Here is a 14554-nt window from a genome sequence, read left to right as displayed (position 1 = left end):
ATTTAATAAAATGTTGATTCTCCACTGAGGGAAGCAAAGAGATGCTGTTAAAAGGCTAGTTCTTACAGGAATTGTTTTGATGCTGCCGAACATATTTCTGCTTTTCTATTGCTACTGGGGTGTTTGTGTGGACATGTTTAATTATGGTACTGGCGCTGTTGTTTCAGTAGTTATTAACGCTCTGTTCCCTGCTTACTGTAAAGGGATGTGTTGCTGAAGACATATCTGAGGCCTTTTAGCTTATGAAAAGATTTTGCTTTTGATGAGCCGCACGCAATGCAGGTGCACAATTCCAATTGAATTAAAAGAATTTATTCTGTCTGCATAACCGGCTGCTCTGTGCGTGTCGGTTGTCATCCATTTCGGTCTGCAGAACCGTCCAACTCATTCTTGGCATATTTGCAGCCAATGTGAAAGCGTGGGAGCAATTTGTATCTTAGAAGAAAGTGTTTGGTTAGCAGAACTGCGAGGGCTCCTTTTCTGAGTTGCTGTCTGCTGTGGAGAGGACAGTCCAATCATTTAGAGGAGATTATATTCTTAGAAACTTGCGTGCTTTCAACAGTCTCCTGTAAAGAATGTGGTGTAGCTGAGGCATTGAATATTTAATAGCTGTGTTCAGCAAACGTTGAGGTGAGGCAAAAGTTAGAGGATGTTTTTACAATAAACCGTTCTAGGAGTAGACTTTGGCAGCACGCAGCGCTGGGGCTGGACAGGCCCCAGGCTCTCGAGGTCCCTGGGTCTGACAGCAAAGGATCGCGGTGCAGCTTCTCCTGTGTCGGACACCGAGCTGAAGTGATTGTACCAATGCGTATCTTGGAAGGTGAACGTGTCTCCCAAATTGATAGTCTGAGCGGTTTTTTCAGCTTTATGTTGGAGCTGGGTTGCTTTTACATCAAACACACAACACACACCATCAGTGCATATTAATGACTTTCTCCTGGGGAAAAAAATAGGCAGGGATTAGTGCTGATCAGCGCCAGGCTTTGATAAAAGTTCAAGGCTTGTATGCCACTTGAGTCCCCCCCACCGCCTACTATCAGATTAACACCGAATGTACTCAGTAAAGCATAAAGCACCTGATTTTCTTGTCAGGGAGCTGCTGAAGGCGTGACTGATCAGCGTAAGGCTCCGGTGGGTCTGCTGTGCTTGCAGAACAGCGTAACTTTGCATGGGGTTCCCTTTGCTGAGCGTAGCCTTGAAAGCAAAGCGCTCCCTTGTAACCCGAACTGACATCTCGCACAGAGCCTGGAAGGGTCTCGTTCATCGTCATCCTCACAGTTACAATGCAAACGTAAACGTAAGTAGCACAGGAACTGCTTGAAACTAAGGTCGTTTGTTTCTTTTTTTTCCTTCCAAGCAGCCTCACTGATTACATTGCTTTATGTCGAACGTTTTATTTTTGTAGCGTGAGCGCCTCATTTTAAAAAAATAACTCTTTTTTGCTTTGGAAAGGGGTATAAACTTGATCTTGTTCTTATCACTCATTCTGTAGTAGAGGACTCGGATTTAGTCCTTATACAAACCTTTCCCTAAGGCAAGTCATGCTAAATGTCCTTTCTGTAGCATGAACGCCTCATTTTAAAAAAACAACAGCTCTTTTGGCTGACCTGGGATGGTCTTTGGAAGGGAGCTACGCAAGGAAGAGGTGTGAAACTAAGCGGGTTTGTGTCTTGTGGATTTTCACCTGCGTCTCCGAGAGTCTGAATAATCGACATCGTTTAATAGAGGCAAAAGCATGTAATTAAAAACCTGCCTAAACTCGCTGCCCCCCTGCTTACGGGCCTCCCCTTGGTGCTTCCTGCGTGGCCTTTAGTGCTCGGCAGCACCGCAGGGCTGGAATGATCGAGGGATGGGGGTCCTGTGGGGAGGGGGTTCCCATGGGAAGGGGATCATGTGGGGATGGGGTCCCGTGTGTGGGGGTGTCCCGTGGGGAAGGGGTCCGTGGGGAGGGGATCACGTGGGAAGGGGGTCCCATGTGGGGGGGTGTCCTGTGTGGAGGTGGTCCCATGGGAAGGGGGTCCTGTGGGGGGGGTCCCATGGGAAGGGAGTCCCGTGTGGAAGGGGTGTCCTGTGGGAAGGGGGGCCCATGGGAAGGGGGTCCTGTGTGGGGGGGTGTCCCATGGGGAGAGGGGGTCCCGTGGGGAGGGGGTCCCATGTATGGAGGTGTCCCGTGGGAAGGGGGGTCCCGTGTGTGGGGGGGTGTCCTGTGGGAAGGGGGGTCCCATGGGGAGGGGGTCCCGTGTATGGAGGTGTCCCGTGGGAAGGGGGTCCCATGGGGGGGGGGTCCCCCATGGGGAGGGGGTCCCATGGGAGGGGGTCCCGTGTGGGGGGGTGTCTCGTGGGGAGGGGATCACGTGGGGAGGGGTCCCTGGGGAGGGGGTCCCATGTGGGAGGGTGTCCCGTGTGGAGGGGGGCCCATGGGAAGGGGGGCCCATGGGGGGGTCCCATGGGAAGGGAATCACATGTGGAGGGAGTCCCATGGGAAGGGGGTCCCATTTGGGGGGGGTGTCCCGTGGGAAGGGGGTCCCGTGGGGGGGGGGGTGTCCCGGTGTCCCGTGGGAAGGGGGTCCCATGGGGAGGGGATCATGTGGGGAGGGGCTCCCGTGTGGGGGGGTGTCCCGTGGGGAGGGGGGTCCCGTGGGGGGGGCCATGGGGGGGTCCCGTGGGGAGGGGGTCCCGTGGGGAGGGGGTCACGTGGGGGGGCCCATGGGGGGTCCCATGGGGAGGGGGTCCCGTGGGGAGGGGGTCCCGTGGGGAGGTGGTCCTGTGTGTGGGGGGCCCATGGGGGGGTTCCGTGGGGAGGGGGTCCCGTGGGGGGGGCCATGGGGGGTCCCATGGGGAGGGGGGTCCCGTGGGGGGGCCCATGGGGGGGTCCCGTGGGGGGGGGCCATGGGGGGTCCCGTGGGGAGGGGTTCCCGTGGGGAGGGGGTCCCGTGGGGGGGGCCCATGGGGGGGGTCCCGTGGGGAGGGGGTCCCGTGGGGGGGCCCATGGGGGGCTCCCGTGGGGAGAGGGTCCCGTGGGGGGGCCCATGGGGGGTCCCGTGGGGAGGGGGTCCCGTGGGGGGGCCCATGGGGGGGTCCCGTGGGGAGGGGGTCCCGTGGGGGGGCCCATGGGGGGCTCCCGTGGGGAGGGGGTCCCGTGGGGGGGCCCATGGAGGGGTCCCGTGGGGAGGGGGTCCCGTGGGGGGGGCCATGGGGGGTCCCGTGGGGAGGGGGTCCCGTGGGGGGGGGCCATGGGGGGTCCCGTGGGGAGGGGGTCCCGTGGGGGGGCCCATGGAGGGGTCCCGTGGGGAGGGGGTCCCGTGGGGGGGGCCATGGGGGGTCCCGTGGGGAGGGGGTCCCGTGGGGGGGGCCATGGGGGGTCCCGTGGGGAGGGGGTCCCGTGGGGGGGCCCATGGGGGGGTCCCGTGGGGAGGGGGTCCCGTGGGGGGGCCCATGGGGGGCTCCCGTGGGGAGGGGGTCCCGTGGGGGGGCCCATGGAGGGGTCCCGTGGGGAGGGGGTCCCGTGGGGGGGGCCATGGGGGGTCCCGTGGGGAGGGGGGTCCCGTGGGGGGGGCCATGGGGGGTCCCGTGGGGCCGCCCCCGCCGCGCACACGCGTGCAGTGCGGCTGCGGCGCTCGCGGGGGCCGCCAGGGGGCGCGGCGGGGCGCGGCGGGGCGGGGCGGGGCGGGAGGCGGCGGCGCCGCGATGGGGTCCCGCCGCCCGCGGCCCTGAGCCCGCCGCCCCGCGGCATGGCCGGCATCATCAAGAAGCAGATCCTGAAGCACCTTTCCCGGTGAGGCACCCGCGCCCCGGCCTCCTCTTCCTCCTCCTCCTTCCTCTTCCTCCTCCCGGGAGGGCCCGGGCCTGAGGCGGGGCGGTGGGGAGGGCCGCGGCCTGAGGGGGCTGCTGAGGGGCTTGGGGCCCGCAGGGCCCGGCTGGCAGCCCCGCTCTGGAGCTGCCGGGCCCGGGGGGGGGGGCGGTCTGAGGGCCCCGGGGGCTGCCGGGCCCAGGGTGGGTCTGAGGGACCCGGGGGGGGGGTCTGAGGGCCCTGTGCTGCGGGGCCCGGGGGTCCCGGGGGCCTGGGGCTGCGGGGCCCGGGGGGGGTGGGGGGGCTGCGGGGCCCGGGGGGGTCTGAGGGACCTGGGGGGGCTGAGGGCCCTGTGCTGCGGGACCTGCGGGGTCTGAAGGACCTGGGGGGGTCTGCGGGGCCGGGGGGTGGGGCTGAGGGCCCTGTGCTGCGGGACCTGCGGGGTCTGAGGGACCTGGGGTGGGTCTGAGGGCCCTGTGCTGCGGGGCCCGGGGGGGGTCTGAGGGACCTGGGGTGGGTCTGAGGGTCTGGGGTTGCGGGCCCGGGGGGGGTCTGAGGGACCTGGGGTGGGTCTGAGGGCCCTGTGCTGCGGGGCCCAGGGGGGGTCTGAGGGACCTGGGGTGGGTCTGAGGGTCCTGTGCTGCGGGGCCCGGGGGGGGTCTGAGGGACCTGGGGTGGGTCTGAGGGTCTGGGGTTGCGGGCCCGGGGGGGGTCTGAGGGACCTGGGGTGGGTCTGAGGGTCCTGTGCTGCGGGGCCCGGGGGGGGTCTGAGGGACCTGGGGTGGGTCTGAGGGTCTGGGGTTGCGGGCCCGGGGGGGGTCTGAGGGACCTGGGGTGGGTCTGAGGGCCCTGTGCTGCGGGGCCCAGGGGGGGTCTGAGGGACCTGGGGTGGGTCTGAGGGCCCTGTGCTGCGGGGCCCGGGGGGGGTCTGAGGGACCTGGGGTGGGTCTGAGGGTCCTGTGCTGCGGGGCCCGGGGGGGGTCTGAGGGACCTGGGGTGGGTCTGAGGGTCTGGGGTTGCGGGCCCGGGGGGGGTCTGAGGGACCTGGGGTGGGTCTGAGGGCCCTGTGCTGCGGGGCCCAGGGGGGGTCTGAGGGACCTGGGGTGGGTCTGAGGGTCCTGTGCTGCGGGGCCCGGGGGGGGTCTGAGGGACCTGGGGTGGGTCTGAGGGTCTGGGGTTGCGGGCCCGGGGGGGGTCTGAGGGACCTGGGGTGGGTCTGAGGGTCCTGTGCTGCGGGGCCCGGGGGGGGTCTGAGGGACCTGGGGTGGGTCTGAGGGTCTGGGGTTGCGGGCCCGGGGGGGGTCTGAGGGACCTGGGGTGGGTCTGAGGGTCCTGTGCTGCGGGGCCCGGGGGGGGTCTGAGGGACCTGGGGTGGGTCTGAGGGTCTGGGGTTGCGGGCCCGGGGGGGGTCTGAGGGACCTGGGGTGGGTCTGAGGGCCCTGTGCTGCGGGGCCCAGGGGGGGTCTGAGGGACCTGGGGTGGGTCTGAGGGCCCTGTGCTGCGGGGCCCGGGGGGGGTCTGAGGGACCTGGGGTGGGTCTGAGGGTCTGGGGTTGCGGGCCCGGGGGGGGTCTGAGGGACCTGGGGTGGGTCTGAGGGCCCTGTGCTGCGGGGCCCAGGGGGGGTCTGAGGGACCTGGGGTGGGTCTGAGGGTCCTGTGCTGCGGGGCCCGGGGGGGGTCTGAGGGACCTGGGGTGGGTCTGAGGGTCTGGGGTTGCGGGCCCGGGGGGGGTCTGAGGGACCTGGGGTGGGTCTGAGGGTCCTGTGCTGCGGGGCCCGGGGGGGGTCTGAGGGACCTGGGGTGGGTCTGAGGGTCTGGGGTTGCGGGCCCGGGGGGGGTCTGAGGGACCTGGGGTGGGTCTGAGGGTCCTGTGCTGCGGGGCCCGGGGGGGGTCTGAGGGACCTGGGGTGGGTCTGAGGGTCTGGGGTTGCGGGCCCGGGGGGGGTCTGAGGGACCTGGGGTGGGTCTGAGGGCCCTGTGCTGCGGGGCCCAGGGGGGGTCTGAGGGACCTGGGGTGGGTCTGAGGGCCCTGTGCTGCGGGGCCCGGGGGGGGTCTGAGGGACCTGGGGTGGGTCTGAGGGTCTGGGGTTGCGGGCCCGGGGAGCTGAGGGCCGGGAGGGAGTGGGCCCTGACGCCCTCCCCTCAGGCCCACGTCCCACCGGGGCCAGGCCCCTCAGACCCCCGGGTCGGTGCCCCCGGCGTGCGGGAGCTGCGGTGGAGGTTTCCAGCCCGGCCTGGCTCCTGCCGCCACCGGTCTTGCCTTGGTGCCGGGCAGCGGCCGGCCAGGCGGCGTTCCCGGGGGCTGCAGGCCTGGGCTGCTTCCAACAGCAGTTCCCGCTCGGCTGGGAGCGGGTGAGCATGAATAAAAGCTCAGGAGACAAGAGGAGAATATAAGCAGCGAAAGGTACCGAGGGCGAGAAGGAATGGTGTAATACCTGGGACACGTAGCGCGCGCTCAGGCGCTTGGTTGTCATTTTCATTGCTGTTTTGTCATTTTTCAATGAAGTTCGTTAAAGGCACTAAAAGGTGCGTTGAGGCAGACCATCACCCGGTGCTTCGTGTGTAAGTCTGCAAGTCAGTAAATCCAGCTTCAGCTGTGGCTCTGCCGCTGACTGGGGGGGTTGACCTTGGGCAAATCGTGGTGCCTCGGTTTCTCTGCCGTTTGAAAGAAAAGCGCTGCCTGAGAGCTAGTGGTTCTTGTGTTATCTCATGGCCACGGGCATGTCCTCTCTCTGCATTGCTGAAAGATCAGAATAATATGATGAAATAAAAAGGTGGCGTATCTCGGAGGATACAGATGAAGGCACAATGTTGCCCAGTGCTTTTCCTCTCTGTGCTTTATGAGCTGCAGATGATCAAGTCCTTTCTTTTTTTACTGGTGGAGAGGCTCAGATACAAAGCCAGGGGCTTGAAGTGACTTGTGCAGGGTTACATGGTGTCGGTGCTGGAGCAAGGAGTTAAGACCTGGGAATCCTGGCTCTCTGAGGCTGGTAGTAAATCCTGAGAGTTTCTGGAACCTCAGAAGAATCCCCGCAAACTTCAAGCGAGCAGTCTCCTCAATATAGCGTCTGTCTGCGGCGGTTCTGAGTCACTAGTTGCTCGGTACTCCAGCTTTCCAGGCAGTGTACCAGGAGTGTAATAGAGCCTGCTGCTTGATCTGAACAGTGCGCTAATTTACTTGAATTTCTGCTAGACCTGACATCACAAATCTCTGAGCTTTCTGTCTCATTCCACCTCACATCGGCACGTTGTGCTCGTTATGGATTCAGCCTTCTTGTCAGGAGGCACTGAAGTATTTCTAACAAGGAGAGGTGGATGAGAGCAGTTGTTAATGGAGGCTGAAATGGAGCTGGGCTTTATTCCTACATACTGCTCCTCCTAGGGTGAAAGAACGCCTGTGGTGTTCTTACAGATAATTCTCTTTCTTCAGATAAATACATTTTTCTTGCTGGTGCTTTTACTTAATTTTGCTTTTCAGTCTCCCTTACCTTGCACTGTTAGAACACGTTCCTGCTCAAAGTGCCCCTTTTTCCCCCTGGTCGGCCGGTTGTTGGTGTTCACCTGTGTGTGTCTTTGTGCAGTCCCAGGGAGAACAGGGAGTCACAAAAAATTCTGGAGCTTTACCTGTTTTCCTACTAGCTGGGCTTACTCTGTTGTTTGGGGTGGTTGGTCTGATCCTGCCCCTGTCTGGCATACATACTGTGGATGTTTTTCAGAAATGCATTTTGAACACAGTTGAATGTTGAATAAAGAAAGATGATGTTTTTCCATTCTGGTTTTGTTTCCTCTAAATACCTCAGCTTCATACTCCCTTTGGGTCTTCTTTCAGCTATGCTCATTTCCCCGGAAGAATTTTGCTACTGAATCAGTAATCTGCCTTTATTTTCTGATTTCCATTTGCATATGAAATAATTCCTTGTTCCTCTTGTTATGTCTTCATTTGAAGTCATTTCTGTGTGGGGTGTGTTTTTTGTTCCTTTTCTATCTGGAAATTTGCAAGGAAGGGTCACGAGAGACAGTGAGATCAGGGAAATATAAAAGAGTTATTTCACACCAGCTGTTCAGATTAAGTGACTCACATGTCAAATAGGATGCCGGTGGTCACTTGCAGTGATCTGTAAAGCTGGGCTTTGCCGTCGGTGACAGAGCTGAGTTATGAATGTATTTTAGAAGGCTTAGCCTGTGTTGTGCTTTAGCAGCTTAAATTCCTAGAGCAGAAGAATCTAAAAACTTGCAGTGCTTTCACCATCTGTGCTTTTCACTCTTCTGTCCTATATTTAGCTTGGAAAAGAAAACAGATTAGGTGGTTTCACTTTTTGGTGCTTTTACACTGGCACATGACTGCAGTACTGGGGTGGCAGATTCTGCAGGAGAATGTTTATACCCAAACACCAAACCGCTGTCGCTGGGACAAAGGGCTCTCCCTACGAGCTGGCTGAAGCGTCAGCTGCTTGCTGTGTGTTTGAACTTGAATCTGGTTTGAACTCCTCCGAGGCTGTACAACAAGAGCAGTACTGCAGTTGTGTTTACCAGTCTGTAATTATTCATGGAAGCACATCTATTGCTTTAAAAGAAAACAGTGATTTGCCTTTACCTTTCTGGTTTTGTTTGAAAGTACCCTCTTTTTGTCATCTTATTTTATTTTAAATAGTGCTCAGTACAGCTGTAGTAGATACTCGATCTCAGAGTATTATAAAGGTGGTATTTATCCCCATTTGGTAAACTGGGAAACTGAGGCAAGCCAAACTGTCCAAACTTACTTAATATAACACTTCGGGATTTGAGTTCTCAGCACTACAGTAGAAACTCATATCAAGATTATTTTTATGTAATTTCATTAGGAAGCTTTTATCCCCTGCTGCATCTGACAACTGCTTTGTGACGCTTCCTTTTTATTACATGTGTTAAGCCATGTGAGCTTGTGGAGTAATAGCCCCTAATAGACCATCTAACTGCGCATGTTACATGGTTTCCAGAAGAAATGCAACGTGTAATCCTTCTGTTTGGAAGAAAAGAATAAAAGTTAGGTGGAGAAAATAATCAGACAGTAGCTTTGCTTGCTACAGTTCCAAAGGGCTGATGTGAAAGAGCCACTGAGTCAGAAGCGTCTGAAAGAAATAAAAGCTGGTGTCAGCAGAGGAGCTGGGGTGGGGTTTTGGGAGCAGGCTTGAATGCAGGGGAAGGAGACCACGAGTGTATCTAGCTTTGACAGGAGCCCTGGAGAACCGTAGCTGAGGAGGAACTTCAGGAATCTCTGAAAGCAGAGGAGAAATGAGAGAGAAAAGTTGGCTGAGGTAACACCAGCGCTATCGCTGAGAAAATACAGAGGAAAACCAGCATGGGAAATGAGACCTGTTAGCAGAGGGAAGAGTGTGGTGCTTGAGCCACCCGTCCAGGCAGCTGGCCCAGTCGATAACACATATGTGCAGCAGAAACGTAGGTGATACTGGGTTGGCGGCTTTGTCTTTGCTAAAGCCGTACCTGTAAGCAGGGCCTAACGCTCACACAGGCCCTTCATTCCTGACTATACGAAGTACTTGAGTGCCACTGGCATTTTTTTTTCTCTGTTTCGTTTCCCAGTCTGTTACACGGGATTACCAGGCATGTAGTTACACAGGATTACCAGGGTCTCAGTTGCTGTTTCATGTGTTGGGACAGTATCTGCGAGGCACTGTGTTGCTGTGGAGCAAGACTGGGAACTGTGGAAGGGATTAAGGCAGTGTTTGTAGCAAGGTTTTCTGTGTCATCTTATACTGTGCTTTGCTTCTGTTGGTTGGCTTGTTTCCTCCTTTCCTAGGTTTTGGAGGTCGCTGAATGACAGGTAATGTTTTGGACAGTACAACCTTTCCATTGAAGGCTGAAGGCAAATTATCTTTAGCAGGTGCAAGGCTGTGCAGCCAGGTTTATCGATCATGTGGTCAATTGTCACTACTTCTCCATCCCGATGTCATACAGAGGAAGAGGAGGCATGGCAGAAATTGGCAGAACTGTCTTTTGCAGCATAGTATTGGAGCCACCTTTTTGGATAAATAAGATGGGCTTTGGAAACAGTATATTAAAAAATCCTAGAAACAAACCAAGTGAGTAGCATGTGCAGGATGGAATACTTTGATGCTTGTAGATGTAGGTCAAGTACACAGCCAGAAGAAACAGCATCGTGTAACTCCTCATAAATTGTACTGCATTTTAGTAGAGTGTTTCTTCTCGGTTCCCAGTGGTTTAGGCCATATATCCCTTTTTCCAGACAAGATTGCCTTGACTCCTCCCCTCTTTCATTTGCAATTGCACCCAGTCCTTGCAACAGATAAAACCGCTGCTAGTAGATAAGTGAAAATATCAGGAAAGCCTACAGTGAGTGTATCTTTAGTTTCCTCTAGATCAATTTAGCAGTTAGGAACGTGTGGGTGTCGCAGAGTGTTCTGAGCTAGGAATGCGTAGGCTTCTGTGGGCTGTTGTTTCATAACTTGGGTGTAAGAATCTCAGAATCCCTTCCTGGCCCTAAAAATTCATTTGATATTACCCCTTCCACGCAGCTGTGCTACTTTCGTGCCACATGCAAAGAATTCGGAGCTGGCTCTGAGACCCAGAACTGCTCTCTGCCTGTTCTGTAGCAGTACTGCATTAGCTCTTCAGTTAGTCTTGGAGCCATTTGTGCCTCCGTCCTCAAAAGTATGTGATCTCCTTGCCTGCCCTCTGTCCGCCCCTACCATCAAAGATGTGTTCTCAGGCTAAGACAGGACAAAGAAAGGCCATTGCAGCTGATGGCCATCCTGCTGTTTGGTGGTACTAGGCTCTCTGAGGTCAGGATGGCAGAAGTAAGATGTGTTATCCCAAAGAGACCCATCCTTCTCAGAAAAGGTGGGGACAGGAGGCAGAAGTAGTGGTTCTTCAGCCAAGAAAATGGGTTTCAGTCTCTGCTGCTCAGGAATCATTGAGATGGGCTCTGTGGCTTGCACCGGGCAGAAGGTCAGAGGATGTTATCAGATATGCATCATTTGCCCAACACGGAGGGGTGGGGAATTCCCTAAGTCCAAACAACACTTTTTTTTCTCCTCAGTGCTTAGATTTCTTCGCTAAATGCTGCCTTCTGGGTATCACTATAAGAAAATATAGTCTGAATTCTCTGGTCTGTTTACTTCTCGCTTGTCCTGAAGTGTTTTGCAGCATTGCTGCATGCTTGAACGCTGAGATGCAGCTGTGCCCTTGCAGTGACAGTCAAAGTGATGGCACATTCAGTTAGTAAAATGTGTTGGAAACCCTCTGATTTAGAAACACCTACCGTCAGTATAAGGTGTGTGCTTTCCACTTAACCCTTCAGGTTTCTCTGAGTTTCTTGACCTTGGTTCTAAATTAACTGGAAGAAATTTAAAGAGCATGGTGGGTAGGGAGGAAAGCAAGGAAATTGCATCTGGGAATGGCCTGATGAAGCTACAGAATCATGGAGTGATTTAGGCAGAAGAAACCTCTGGAGAACCTTTGCCTGGGACAGAGTCTCTTTGCTAGAACTGAGACTAACATTGCAATTTTGGCTTTAGCTGCTTTAGTATCCTCCTTCAGTGAATAGGGAAATTTCTACTGCTGAAGAAGGTAATTTGCCTAAAATACAACTATTGCAGCTATGGGAAATACGTGAAACCATGAAGCTGCTGGCAGTTAAAAACTGATGATAAAAAAGCCATTGCTTTTCCATCTTCAAAGCATTCGGTTCCTGCTCTTCAGTGCATTCTGTTCAGCCAGGTAATAATTTCTTTGGTGCCCGAGTGCCACAAAGCAGACAAGTTGGAATCCAGACCATGAAGGCTTGAGAAACAAAACTGGTAGCTAAAGCCCAAAATAACCCCCTCCTGCAGCCAGCACTCGGACAAACAGCAGCAGAGGAGGGATGTGGTTGTGTTCTCAAGGGGCTTGCACGCACTTTGGCATGGCTGAAGAGGACTTGAGCAACGCAAGTATGTTGCAGAGAGCAGGTAACCCAGGTGTGGATAACCTCCCTGAAACTTTAAGTTCTACATCTTGCTCTTCATGTGGCTGAGAGTGGCAGGACACGTGTCTCAAGAGGTGGGAGGGTTTGGGGACAGATGGGAGATGCCCGCAGCCCACCCACTGCGGGGCCGTGTTGGGTAGGGCGTGCGGTTGGGTCTGGAGGGCAGTTGGCAGCATGGTGCTTCGTGTGGCTACGGGGAAGTCACTTAATCATTTGGTGTCATAGTTTCCCCAGCAGTTAAGTAGAGATAATACTAACGAGCCAGTTTGTATGTTGCTCTGAAAATAGCCCTGGGAACACTGGCAAATAGAAGCAGTTTGGGGAATGGGGTGGGAACAGTTTGTAGCGCGAACGTCTGAGCCAATTTATAAGAAAGAAGCTTTGTCAAGGCTCCTTCCCAGCAGGAGCAATTTTGCAGACCATCAGGCAGAGCTCCTGAGGTATCCAGCATTGAACCACTGGTGATAAGTTTGTCTCTTAAGTTCTTACATGCTGTGTCTAGCAAAGCATTTAAGGCTGGATGCAAACCCTTTAATGTTGTAACTTGGAAATTTCTTATTTTCCTAGTACATTTTGATGGCTTTTACTTTTTAAAATTTTAATATTGAGGAACTCTTGATGGAAAGACGGAACCCCAGGCTATTATGGAGTAAAGTAATGAACAGCTACCGCTTCTTTGTTCAGGACAGGGGTGGGAAAAGAGCGCACACACATAATGGGATGTGGCATTTTCCTTTCACGGAGAGTAATCTCTAAAATCAGGGTTGCTATGCTGCAGTTTGCCAGAAGAACCAAATCGTCAGTTTTACAAAGTGTGTGTCAGCTGCTGGATGCAAGGTGTTTCCAACCACTTCCACTCAGCTCGAGAGAGAAGTGTGCCACTTCCGGAATGCTAAATAGACTCTTGTTGCAGCAAAAATAAATTGCACTTCAGTAGCTCAGGAGGAAAATGTGGCTGGATATATCCTCACATCAGCTGCTGGGTTTTGCAGAGCCTTGTGCTGGCTGTGTGGAACTTCTCCATATCGCTGCTACTCTTCAGACTAAGCGATGGGTCAGGAAAAGGGGCTGTTGAACGTGACTCTTCTCCCCTTGTCTTATTCCTCCTCGGCTCCTTGAGCTCTTACCTCCTCTGCAGCCGCTCACTTGAATCTGAATTATGTAATAACCTGTTACTTTCTACAGGCTGGAAAAATGCAGATTGCATTGCAGGGTGAATAATTTCTTAAAATCTGAGAAGTGGGGCTTCCGACTAGTGCATTTAGTTATCTGTTTCTTTCTAGTTTTCTTTCATGTGTTGTTATTTGCTTGAGGTTTAGTCTTGGGAGGTTCCCTGGCAGCTGAGGAGGGTTTGTATTGCAGATTTTGGAGCATGGGGCAGCTGGCATTTAAACTTCCCTGAGCTTCCAGCCGATGAGCTAGAAATAGTAACACAGTTCCTCAGCGAGGTGGAGTTCAACCCATGCCAAAAACCCAGCCTCTTTTCCTTTTGGATTAGTTTATGGTTTGCTTTACAGGTCTCCTAGTACCAAAGTAGTCAACAGTGGGCATGGTGCAAGAAGCATACCTAGTCTGGAGCCTTTGCAGTTTTCCAGTATTCAGAATGCTTAAGAGTCATTTCTCTTTGCGACAAGAAAGAGCCCTTAGGGGCCTAAGTAAGCAAGGATGCAGATTTTGGGGAGGGATGAGCTGACATTTGTGCCTTGTGTAACAGCTGAGTCTCGTTCCTGATCTGTTTGGAAATGTTGATTTTTTTTTTTTTTTTTCTTTCCCCTCTGCAAGTTTAACTTTGAATTGAATTTCTAAGTCTTTTTACCTCAGCCATGTTGTATTGCAATAGATAACTAGAAGCCAAGACAACTGATTACTCATACAGATGTTTTGTGGCCCATGCGAAACTGCATTTGGCTTTGGGTGGTTGAGTGGTCCGGCCTTTTGTTCAATGTAGTTGAAGCTTGGAAAAACAGAAAGCTGGTAATTTAAAGCCAGCAGTGGCGTGTGTATACAGGCACATCGATGCGCTTAAATCCACCCTGATAAGGAGCCTACCAGGATGGTGCTAAAGGCTGTTACCAGGTTACATGGTAACAGGTACAGAGTTTGTTGTGTAACGTAAGTGGGGAGAAGTCATCGGGCTTATTGCATTGGGACCTCTTTGTATGCAAAGGAAAATATTATTGCCTACCAGTATATCTAGGGTACACCGCTACTGTACACAGTGTAGAGCTGGAGTTACGGAGATGATTTTCAATAATAAGGTGTGGTGCTTTCCATCTTCTAAACAATTGCTTCGTTTGGTATTGATCAGGTTCCGTTAAATTCTAAATGGCTTTATACTAAGTTGGTATGATACCAACTAGATGAGTACTAGATACCATCTAATACTGTGCATGAATTAGTCTCGTCTTCTGCTAATTCAGCGTGTTTTTCTTCCTTGTCTGCAACTGAACCTCTCAGTCTTGAGCAGTACTGTGCATGCTCACCAGACAGATTGCTCCACGGTTATACCAAAAGCTTGAGTAAGTAAAATGGCTTTTCTTCCTGAAAGGGCTTTCACTTCTTCTTCCTATGTGTCTTCAAGCCAGCCATTTTTTCCCTTTTTACAGAACTTTTGATCACTTGCCCCGTTTTATTTCCTCCAAAATTATTTTTCAGTTAATTCTCAGACACGTATCTTACAGTTAAAGCTTCTGCTACTGTCCTTCTTGAAAGTTTTCCTGTATTTGTAAGTCACTGACCTTTTCTTTTACAAGTTGTGAACCTTTTTTCCAAGTAAACAT

At 54.3% G+C, this 14554-nt stretch overlaps 1 protein-coding gene across 1 annotated transcript in view; it reads left to right on the top strand.

Annotated features, from left to right (window-relative positions):
• The first annotated feature begins 3731 nt into the window (after window positions 1-3731).
• BLTP3A (bridge-like lipid transfer protein family member 3A) overlaps window positions 3732-14554 on the top strand; it is a 33744-nt gene continuing 22921 nt past the window's right edge. The window contains exon 1 of the mRNA XM_075722551.1: window positions 3732-3775. Coding sequence (XP_075578666.1) covers window positions 3732-3775 — 44 coding nt within the window. The remainder of the gene's footprint in view (window positions 3776-14554) is intronic.

Source organism: Pelecanus crispus, chromosome 17 (assembly GCF_030463565.1).
Source record: "Pelecanus crispus isolate bPelCri1 chromosome 17, bPelCri1.pri, whole genome shotgun sequence".
NCBI lineage: Eukaryota > Metazoa > Chordata > Aves > Pelecaniformes > Pelecanidae > Pelecanus > Pelecanus crispus.
This window is presented reverse-complemented; position numbering and strand designations above follow the sequence as displayed.